We start from the raw sequence: 12352 nt of genomic DNA on the forward strand, positions 1-12352 counted from the left end.
CATGGTACTCTGGGTAAGCAATTAACCTCAGTGACACCGAGTCCCTCACATGAACTTCTCCAAAGACCAGAGGAGCTATCAGACTGAGAAGAGTCCCTGTTTCTCTCAGCTCAGTTAACCAATATACTCACATGGTTACACTCAAAGGACACAGAAATGACTTTTTCATTTCTTAGAGCGTCAATTCAAATAGATCTGAGACTTCTGTAATGCAACTGACCAACACCATTTGAGCTTGAACTCTTTATGAGGTACAAAGACTAGTCAAGACGAGTCAACATCTTAATACGAGTCTTTATTTACTGTCATATATCCTTTGATTGAGTGATTAAAAGAAAATACTGCTTTTCCACGACTTAAATTTACAGTGAAATAAAAGTCAGCTTGTATTACGGCCAGTAATCAAATAATGTTCATTCATACAGTTCTTGTGGTTCTTGCACAAATAGTAAGGCTGATATCGTTGAGTGAATTCTGAAATACATGAAGCATTTTTTTAGAGGTTTAAGGACAGAGCAAAATTCAATCCTGCCCACACAGGATTGGAAAACAATTCATCACCCTCCATTGTGTTTCTATTGTATGAAGCTGCCTCTTGACAGAAATATGTCTGATGACAGAAATATGCCGAACTGTTTCTGTGCGGAGGGGTAAGGAACCTGAAATGAAGATTTTAAAGGTCCCATATTCTGCTTTTTCTGGTTTTATATGCTCTTTGGTGTGTTTTCCAAGTGTCCTGTGCATGTTTAGGCACATCTATGTGCACTGTAGCATTAGCCGCATGTAACGCTCGGTTCTAGCCCCCCTTGATAAAAAATTGTCAGTCCGACGTCATTGTCAGTGTGAGATCACTGATCTATGTTTTGTTTTTTATTAAATGAGGATCTGACTCTGTGATTTGATCAAGAGGCAACTTTGGTGTTAAAATGCTGCAGTCAATGTCAAAGTGCAAAAAACTGCAGTTCTTCAAGTGTCCACTTGAGGCTGGCTGCAAAAGCCAAGAAACCCTTATAGAGTCCATACATAAATGCACAATTTGTACAGTTGAAATAAACATGTTTACAGTCGGATTAAGAAACAGTTTTGGTCTCTATACCTCATTTCTGTATTAACTATACGGGGTGTTTTTATAAAATGAAAATCATCTAGCTTGACTTTATTAATCCTGAGAATTATTCAAAAATGTTCTTAAAAAGTGGTTTTGCCTGTTTGCTAGGGGGCTTAATGCCAGCCATCCCACATCTGTAGATTGATCCAAAGTCAGCTGGACATAGAATTTCAACAGCTCTTACCGGCCTTTTTTCATAACGCCTTTTCAGAAACCAATGGCCGACGTCACTGAGACTGCATCCATGTCTTCTACAGTCGACAGATTTGATTAAATAATGCTATGTTCTTAGGTCTTGGGGACTACTCGTGCCTGTTTGTAAAAGTTGTGTATAGCCCTTCATGGCCACAAGGGGATCTTCTTATTATCCTATTCATTTCCTCAAGTGTTGTCATTAGAGTCAGCGTTTGTAGGGGCTAAAATCTGATCCTTTAGGTGGGATCATTGGTACAAGAAAAAACGTAAGGAGAAGAAACACGACAGCCGACAAGACTAAGTGTCAAGTGTCAAAATATCTTTTTCTCCCTGATGGAGAGATATCGCTACAATAAGCCCTTACCTATAGAAATATTATGTTTTCAGAGTCATGCAGGTGTTTTGTTTGTGTTTAGGTTCTTGCTTAGATACTCTGGCACTGATTTTTCACCCTAAAACTGGCATGGTTTTTGGGGTATACAAAAAGGGTTTCTATACCAATTACAAATCTAGTGAGTCAGTGACCAGTGACAATGAAAAGTACTTCGTTCAGATGTTTATAAAGAATAAACATTGAATGGTTCCTGCAGAAAAATCGCAGCACATTAAAGGTGTCAAAAAAGGTTTCGATGTCATGAAGATCTTGAGGATTAAACGTTTTTTTCCCATTACAACCACGTCTTAGAGAAACAGAGAAAGAGGTCCAGGCGAAAATGGAAGACAATAACAGTCCACTCCTGATCACATAGCAGAACATGTTGAGAACACATGACGCTGAAGCTCGCACACAACGCTGACACTCAGTGTGCTCCTGCACTGTGAAATGGCGCCACTTTCCTTCTCAAGTGGAGTGCTCTTCTTTCACATATTGACTCTCATATCCTGCTTTCAGTAAGCTTCATCTGAGATCACATCCTTCAAGAACACAAAAAGGCCACAAAGCTTCACCTTCAAAAACATCTCCATTATTTGTACTTCCTATATTTGTCTGTTGCACTTTTATGTTATAGATTGTCAATAGATTCAGTTTCAATTGGTCGACTTTTTACACTTTTAAATCTAAGAATTAAATTCAGACTATACTTCACTGTAATTGTTCTGCAGAAGAAGAATAAGTGTAAACTTCCCCATGCATGCTTTTTAATCACTTCACGAGATATAAATAGTCAGAAATGTGTAGGCCTCCATTTATGTTCATGGCAATCATTTCCTTTGCTTCACTAATGCTGGGATATATGGTGATGTGGACCAGGCTGAGAAACTTTTTAACTATTTTTCTCCCTCATTATGACATCATTATGTATTTAAATGCAGCTATACTGATAAGACAATGAGATAGGCTCCCGCACACGGTCTCACTTTATGCTGACATATTCATTTCATCATACAACATTTAAGTCTAACTATATAATATATATATATATAAACATATTCAAATTGATGAAGGTCAGTAAGACCAAAATGTCGTATTATCAAATAAATATGTCAGCATCAAGCGAGACAGTGTGCGGGAGCCTTTCTCATTGTCTTTTAAGTTCACCTGTCACACTCAGGTGTGCACAGATTTCTTTCAACAGTATACTGATAAGACAAAAAAACCTTGTGGCGTGCTGGTTTGATGGAAAAAAACTGAATTAAAGGCAACAAGTGACCAGTGGAGGTGGGCAGAGCGACTCTCTGTAAATAGTTCATGGGCTGTGAGTCTGTACTTCACAACTATCAACGTTTACGTAGGCTGAGAGCTCAACTAGCGTACCGGTAGCTAGCAGGATTACAAAAAAACACATGGCAAAAACTGATGGTACTACAAAGAGCTACACAGCTGCACAGAAACTGAATGTTTACTTTGCTGAACTCAATGGAAATCATCTCACAAGATTTCAATTGTGTTCCATCTGGGAGACCCCCAAACCAGATTGCGTCTAATATAGCTGTTTGAATTATAGTGCAGATCATACAGTGAATCATCATATATCAAATGACATAATCAGGTTTTTAATTATAAGAGACTGTAGGCAATGGAAACACAGTTGCCCTCCTGTCCAGCCCCGTAGATTTCTCTCATGTTTGTGTATTTAAACGCCCTGTGAATCATTTGTTTTCACTTTGCAGGAAACTGTCAGCAATACTTTGAATCTGTGGGAAAATGTTTCACATGAAAGCATTCTTGGAAAAGACTTTGTGGCATTAAAACTCAAAACTGCTGTTTCTCTGTAACAGTGATGGACGGCCTGCTGGGTGGTGTTTGCAAACACACTCACACTTAGAGTCTCATCATGTGTGTAAACACGAAGCTGGGAAACCTCCGGCTGTGAGAGCAAGAACAAGAATAATGGCAATCCAATGTTGTCATATTAACACAATTACAGGCGCTCCATGCAAAACGGGGCTTTAATTGTGCATCTGTGGAGTTTATCAGCATGGTTGTGTATTCAAATAAGCAGTGATTAGTTGTGTGTGGAGGGAAGCCAGCGAGGGACAAAGGCTGATTGCCTCGCTGCAGTTTGTGGGCCGGTGGTGTGACTGAGGTTGGTTAGACGGAGAGATAGCAGGTTGCAAAATGAGGAAGTAGACGGGTGAGGATAACAGATGTGGGTGAGTTCCTGCACATTACTAAAAGGAATTAACGATATCTAGACAAACAGTGTGAATGAGGCAAATCAGCCAGCGGAAGAGATAGATGTTACTAATGCAAATGCCAGCATTGTTCCACAGAATATGTAGAATCTCAGACAGATAAGGGGTGCCGCTGATCGCCTACTTTGATACATGGAAGAAAACTTTATTGGATGGCAATCAGCGTGGCGTGCAAAATGTATTCCTGTAATTCCTGGCAAAAGGGATGAATGGATTTTTGCATACTGTTACAGAGATTCTACACACTCAGTTTCCTCAGGGACCTGTTTTACCTGTAAGGTGTTTTACATCAAATGTAATACACCGCCACAGGGTGTGAGCAGAATCTATTTCACACTCACGAGACATAAAACATAGGGGGGATATATAAAACCAGGTTCAACAAGGTTAATACTACTTTGTTTAAGATAACTAACATTGATCTGTCGTTCAGTTTGATTCATTCGTTTTAATAAAGCTATTACTCATTTCGATCTGTAAACCACTGAATTTGTGAAAAAAAGAATCAAGAAAACACACTTTAAACTGACTGGTAAAATGTGAATTTAAAGGGGAACCCTAAAACTATACAAATTAAGTGTAGTTTACTTAGAGACAGAAATTAAGGTGTCAAGTTTTTAAATTTAATTTTGTATTGTTGTTATTTCAGAATAAAATGTAGGCATTTCCAGGCCTTGTGGCTTAGGACTTTATGTTTTTTTATTTCCACATTTTTTATCTAAATGGCACAGTTACACATTTGAATGCATAATAAAGTAGCATTGTCAGAGTTGCACAATTTTTTGATACCGCTCAGCCTCCATTTCTAACTTTTGTCTTCAAATGGATTGTGTCCAGTTCCGACTCTTCATATGTGTACCAGCTGTCAGGCTCTGAATGTTCATCATTCTCCCTTCTGATGATTGCTCAAGACAAAGTCTATTACCTCTATAATATTATATATCTTCTCCTCTGCTCTTTAATTTAATTGAATTTAATGATTTTGTTTCTATTTCACATACTTTATTTATCCAGAGGGGAAATTCTGGTTTTATTGAGAGACAAGCGTCTCACACACATAAGCCCGAGTTACAAACTTGCACAAACATGACCTGTGGACATGCATTCATTGAGTGATGTCAGAGTGGGGCTGCTACACACTGCTACACAGGGAACGTGCCATAACAGTTTGGGTTCAGTGCCTTGCTCAAGGACACATCGGCAGTGCTGGGAAGTGACCTGGCACCTCTCCAGCAACCAGACCAACTTCCATACTTTGGTCTGCACCGGAATATAAACTGGCGGCCCTACGGTCCCCAACCCAAGTCCCTACAGACTGAGCTACTGCCGCCTCCATTCTTCTCTTGAAGTCTCCTGAATCCCAGAAGTTATACCCTTGAGTTTTTGAGCAACAGCAAAAAGTCAGAAACGGGCATCGGGCTTCTTTTCCATATAACATGAATGTAATCGCACATTTGTCCTTCATGTTGTAAAGGCCACATTCAAAGTGGATATATGGTTCAAAAGTTTTTCAAATGTTTGAAAGATTTCAGGCTAACTGTTTCCTCTTTGCTACCAGTCTTTATGCTAAGCTAAGCTAACCCCCTGCTTAAGCTCATTATCAAGTATATAAACATGAGCCTTGTATCAATCATCTCATCCAACTCCAGGCAAGTGAGCAAATAAATAACTGACCAAACATTTGTTTACTTTCCTACTGATTAAAGACCCATTTCATTATTCCATTTACAACATTTCTATAAAATCAAATAGAAAACACAGAGTTGATCAGGGTTTATTTAGCTGTAACTATAATGAGGCAGGTTGGGTTGGGAGAACAGTACAGGAGCCTTAAGTCTAAAAACATATTTCTACTGTGTGATTTATGTTCATTTGCTCTCAGTGATTCCTAGACCGACTGACTTGAAGGCTAACTTGAAGTTTTTCTCTCTTTCTCTGGGAGATGACATTTCTCTTCAGAGACTCAACCCTCACGTTCATTCTCTAATCGTACAGAGGCGTATGACCCTGAGGATGGGAATAAAAGAAGAAGAAATTACTTTCATTAAGAAATTCAGATTTCCCCCATCCTTTTGATCTTGTGCCAGAAGAACATTTATGCTGATGAAATGCATAAATAAAGTTCTTAAATTATCCCGTCTCTCTTTAGCGCATGTATCAGAGTTGGAGAACTTCCAGACAAGACAACTACAATCACAGTGAGTGCCTCTGAAAAGGGTGATTTAGGAGATGGCCTGCCACTAGTTTAAATGTAATGTAGTTTGGCTTCAAGTCTTTACTGGTAAAGTGCATATTAAGACATTTCCTGCTATTCATGTGAAGGGAAATTGTACAAAGTGTACGAGTTCATACTTGTTAATATGTTCTGGTTCAGAAAAATCAACATTTACCTTATGAGTTCAAATCTATAAGGATATAAAATACTGTCAACTTTTTTCAAAACCAAAAACCAAAATACCTAACATTAGTACCGGTTCTAGTCTTTTTTAAAGAATTGTATCCAGTTTTTGCAGCAGAAGAATGTGTTTAGTATGGCTTTAAATCAGTGGAAAAGTGCCATCTTTTCTGTTATTAGTCCTAGGCAGCGGTATCTTGTTTTACCACCTCGTCCCACTGAGAGGGCATGGTCAGGAGGAGAAGTGACATCATACCAAAAAACAATTAGTGCAGTAAACAGTGCCTAAGGGGATAATTTAGAGATGGTTTCAAAATTGTACATACTTGAGAATACTTTCAGCACTGTCTGCTGCAAATGTAGCAGAGCTTCACAGCTCAACAGGCAGTGGTTTACACTACTTGTTGGTTGTTAATGTAAGATGTCCTTTAATATAGTTCTATCTTTACATAAAGCATTTTGAGTACATCTGCATGTACATATTTGTTTAAAATCAGTACACAATACACATAGAAAAGGAAAAGAAAAAGCCACTACATCAGATGCTTTATGGGTATTTTCTGGCTATTTTTTCCTTTGAAATCTGTATCAGCATGTGTCTCAACAATCATATCGCAGTCAGGCTCTAAATTCTACAATTGATTTAGTAGACGCTATTATCCAAAGCGACATACATCAGAGAGTAGGAACAACACAAGCAAGGATCGAGAAATGAGGAAACAACGTTCAGTAATTGTAATCTAACAGATATGAGTCCGATCATTGGACACGAGTCCTAACAGGCAGTGCACAGAGGGGAAGCACGACATCAACAGCTGTTCTTTAGAGTTCTAATCATCATCAAAACCATCATAAATATCATCAACGTCATTATCAAACCACAATCATCACCAACGAAACCATCATCATCATCATCATCATCATGTAGGTATTCATGAAAGAGCTGGGTCTTTAGCTTTTTCTTAAAGGTGCAAAGGGACTCTGCAGATCAAATGAAGCTTGGTAGTTCGTTCAACCACCAGGGGGCGACAATGCAGAAAAGTCTAGCTAGAGACTTAGGGCCCTGTGAAGGTTGGATTAGACAAGTGTAGACCTGGATGATAGAGTTTAGTTAAGGAGGGGCTGTTTTTGTAGCTGTTTTGTAAGCGAGCAGCAACTTTTTACATGGGTTTGTACAAAATGATTATATCAAGCAACAGAAGTGGTGATAAAGTCTTTCTTATGAAATATGATTAATCCTTGTCGATACAATATGCCCGTGTTGCCCACAATGCAACTTTAAAGTCTTGAACCACAACCAACAGTGACTTAACTGACATCACTTAAGGCAGTTTTTGTGATTTAGCACGGCTACCTCTTGAGACAAACTTTACACAAGCCTACTTTATCAAATACAGAGTTTTACCTCCAATCATCTGTGCACAGACTAATTCTTAAAATGTGTTCCAGATCCATTTTAATGTAGACGTTTTCTGTCTGGCTTTATTTGGTAATCTGATGAGATTGGCCACAAACAAACGAATCCAAGAGTCTAAAATTACTTCTAAATTTAAACAAGGGAAATACCTTAAAGATATTGCCTTCCACAGCTGCTTCTAGTCTCAGTTTCATGACCTACAAAATTACCCGGGGTATTGCTTACAATATGAAACTTTGAACAGGTCACATACAGGGACTTGACTGAGGACAATTCTTAACCATTTTCCAATGAAACTGAATGAGGGAAATACTTCTGCAAAATGATTTCCGTATGGTATTGCGAGATGATGTGTCTCTCCGGAACAATATTGTGCAAGGATATACTTACAAGTGTGTTGCGCAACATCGTGACAGGAAAACAGGTCAAAGTTTTTTTTATTTTATCTTTTTGTAGGAACTAAACACCAGAAATCAAAAAATAACTTCTGTGATAACTTACTGTCAGTCCTTTCTTCAATCTGGTCAACTTCTGAGCAGAAGAGTGATTTAAAGAGCAAAAATGAGGAAAGAAACCAGACAGAATCACCTCAGAGTTAATCTCATCTACACCATGTTCCTTCATGATTTTAACACTCATGTAAACTTAGACATGTCTGACATCTTATCATTCACTGATTTGTATGCCACAGCTCTCTGAATGAAATGCAAATGAAACAATATAATCATCGGATTCACCAGCCAAGACTTATCTGATAATCCTCAGAAAATAATGTATCATGCATCACCGCTTAGTGATAACAGCCTAACAGATCAATCGAGATTTCTATGGAAGTCGACATGGCTAAATTGTTAGCAAAAACTTTTCTGACACGTAGGTTTTCATCCGTAATTCGGTTTAAGTTCAATATTCTCTTTACTGCCTGTGGATGAAAATATGTGCCTTTTGCTAGCTACAAGCTAACTGCTAACAGTGCGACAGTGAGTTGTTACTAGCTGGCTAGCTCTTTTGCTTAAGTTTGTAGTAGCGCCTGCTGAAACATTAAAAATGCCTAAACGTTGATATCAAACAAAAACCACTGAACACCGATCTTGTAGTTAACATTATTTACTGCATCTTCCACGTCTACCATATTCAGATGGAAGCCATTTCCACTGACGACATGCTAAGGGTGAGGAGCAAAAATACTGTAATGTTAAGGAATATGTAATGCTATTGTGTTTAGGGTTTGCATTTTGAATTAACAAAGAGAACCTGATAGATTGTTATCAACTGCTTCCTGATTGATCAATAGCAGGAAAAGCTTTTGGCCATATTTCAAAGTAAACAACCCATAAGCTAATCAAGCAACAGCTTACGTTGGCACTTAGCAACTTCCAAATAAATAATAATGTTTCAAAGTTATACAGGAGATACATTCCTATTTTACAGTAAGATAATCTAGGAATTGTTTGAATGATGTCGTTAGCTATTGTCCAAATGAAGCTTATTGGCTCTAAAATACATTGATCTAACGTATATGGCCTCATATCCCGTTGGATTTTGAATATGTATTGCATTTTCAGTATCTGATCAATTAAAAACTGAAGAAATAGTTATAGTTTGTCAGATTTCTTTTTGTTCATACAGGAAACCTCCTGTATCAAAAAACCTGCAGTTCTTCAAGTGTCCACTTGGGATTGGCTGCAAAAAAAGAACCAATGTGTAAATGCCAAACAGATTTTGGCTATGTTTTACTTTGTAGTGATAACTGTACAAGGGGTGATTAAAAAAAAACAAATCTGTTTTGATTATATTAATGGCTGAGTGGCTCACTTGATTAACAGGTGATCCTGTTGTAGCTGTGTGTCAGGACGCTTAAGGCCGGACATAGCTCCACCTCTTTGCCTGTCGCTAGATGATAAAAAGTTAGGTTGTGATAGAATTTCCATTATGTTGACCGCCATCATTGGGCTTCATAGCGCTTCTTCAGAAATCAATGGGTGGAATGACTGAGACTACGTCCATGTTTCATACAGTCTATGTTTGTACTACTTGTAGCAGGAATACAGCAGTATATCATTATAACATTACTTGAGCTTGCCGCCATGAGCATGACGTCAGAGAAAAATGTATTGAGGCTAATGCTCCTCTCCCTGTGTAACTCCAAGAAATCACTTTCATAAAATGAAGAAAGACGGTTTAATGATTTGACCAAAAACAAAAACAAAACAAAGACAAAATAGGGGAAATGAAGATGTGTGTGGTGAGGGTGGCAGCACGGTGGACTTTGAAGAAATGAAATGTGGTTGCCTGAGGAGAATATATATATGAACATTCCTGGCACAGGGCAGCCAATGTACCCACCCCTGATATCATTATGTGCACTTATGGACCATGGACACATAAATAACCAGAGTTCGCTAAGACCAGGCGATGAGGCAAGATGATGTGATGGAGAGAAAAAAAAGTTACTCACAACATAGCAGGGTTCACAGTACGCCTTCTTCTCCACGGCGAAGAAAGGCTTGCCACGCAGCTTGGTGCTGCAGGTCATGCAGACAAAGCAGTCGACATGAAAGACCTGGTCCATGGCGGTGCAGCCGGTGCCTTCACCCACTACGTTCTCTCCACAGCTGGCACAGCGCCCTGAGGAGAGGAAGAGGAGGGGAGGGTTAGAACACAATCATCATAAAAAGCCACAAATATTAAAAATAGATCACATTCATCTGGAAACAGTCACATTCCAGTCACTGAAAAAAAAAATAAACTACAGAGATGAAAATGAAATATCATATCAGGTAAAGAGTTACATAAGAGAGCTGCGTGACTTTGTTTGCTTATACTTGCAGATTCTCTGGTGAAGGTAGCAGTGTGACCTTATAGGAAACATTGTACAGTGTGCAGTGAATCTGTCACAACCTTTTAGGTCAGTGATACAACCGCTTGAACCCAGTCCGATAAAAAGCTATGATAGTCCAATTCATTTGTGTGTGTATCTTGCTAACACATTTCTTAAAATCATGTGTGTATAATTAAATATATTTTGATACCTAGATAGTTTTATCTGAGAAGAAACATATACACATTTTGAATATCAATGTAGACTACTTACATTATTATTATAGACTACTTATTACTTATTTAAGACTTACTTATTAAGAGGAAAGCTTTAAAATGACAATTTAAAATCAAACAATGAAAGTTTTCTTTGCCACACTGAATGATTCAGAGTTGGAGTGATTTGAACATTTGCATGGCCATAAACCTCTCCTGTTTTAACAGCACAAAAGAAGGAAGAGAAAAAACAGTATGAAAAGATAAAGGTTTCCAGCACAAACCAAGCGGCAACCTCCTGAGTTAAAAAGCCAAGCTGATGCGGGAATACAAAAAACTGCAGTTCCTAAAGTGTCCACTTGAGGTTGGCTGCAAAAGCCCCAGAAGTCACATACACACCCTTTTAAAAAAGCTGATTTTGACAGAAGGAATGAACATGTTACAGTTCCTTCACTCTTAGTTTGGATGAGAAGCTTAATGACATGGATCGGACACAGAGCAAGGAGGAGTGGGTACACGATCTGTAGGAGACAAACATTTCAGAATATCATCCCCTTGTACAGTAGTTTAAAAAGTTGGTTGAAAAGAGTGCCGGTGACAACAGTGCCATTCTGAAAAGTTGAAAGATTTTCAACTACAAGTACTTGGAGCGGCCGCTCAAAAAAGGCATCGGCTCAGAAAAAGGACAATGAGTGCTGCGCCTTTTCTGCAGGCGGCAAAAAATTTATTAAATTTAAAAAAAAAATACACAAACAAGAAGAGAAAATCAGCAGTGTCACGGTTGGTTATTTTGATTGATAAACAAGCCTAACTTAAAGCATAATCAAATGTCAAGTGATCAGTGGCTTAAGACAGATCAAGTGTTAAGGTTGAAGATGTTTGTGTTAAATGTTTTGGATCATTTCTGCCTGAAGGGTTGTGTGCCTCCTGGTATGTGTTCAACCACAGCTTTAACCCCCCGAGCTGTTGTCCATGATTCAACTCACACCAAATGATTCCCAAAATGTTGAACTACCCCTTTAATAGCTTCAGTTCCTGCTGTCAGAAGTGCCTAATCTTCATTTCTATTTCAAACACTGGATAAGGGAGGATTAAATACTATAATCATGCCACATTAAAGAAACTATAGACATCACTAAAGTGTGACATGGACGACATCTTTCAAAAAAAGAAGAAGAAAATCAGGCTTTAAGTGATAAAAAGAAAACTTTAGAAGTATAACTAAAGTCTTTGTAAAAGGGGCACAAGTGAACTGATATTATTGCGCCAGAAAGAGCCTGATTGCATACTGCGGGACATGGCATTTGAATATCTTTAATTGACTCAGAGATATCTTTAATTGAGTTTAAGATGTCCTCGACTCAATGCAACTTATCTTCAACCCAATTAATAACACTGTCAATTTAATTACTGGTATCTTACAATAATAGGCTTTCAAAAGATATCTGACAATGTTTTATTTTTTACACATCTGAGGACAGATGTAATCTCGCAGAGGAAGCGTGATACACGGTTTTATTTAATTAATTCAAGTTCAGTTGTATGGATCAGTTTTTTGTTACTT

The 12352-nt window shown here is 38.2% G+C and overlaps 1 protein-coding gene across 4 annotated transcripts in view; it reads right to left on the bottom strand.

The window, feature by feature from the left end:
• The window catches only part of lpp (LIM domain containing preferred translocation partner in lipoma), a 182118-nt gene that overhangs the window by 29624 nt on the left and 140142 nt on the right, over positions 1–12352 (bottom strand). For all 4 annotated transcript variants that reach the window (XM_061030555.1, XM_061030552.1, XM_061030553.1 and 1 more), the window contains one exon: positions 10211–10380. In XM_061030555.1, coding sequence (XP_060886538.1) covers positions 10211–10380 — 170 coding nt within the window. The remainder of the gene's footprint in view (positions 1–10210; positions 10381–12352) is intronic.

Source organism: Labrus mixtus, chromosome 3 (assembly GCF_963584025.1).
Source record: "Labrus mixtus chromosome 3, fLabMix1.1, whole genome shotgun sequence".
Lineage (NCBI taxonomy): Eukaryota > Metazoa > Chordata > Actinopteri > Labriformes > Labridae > Labrus > Labrus mixtus.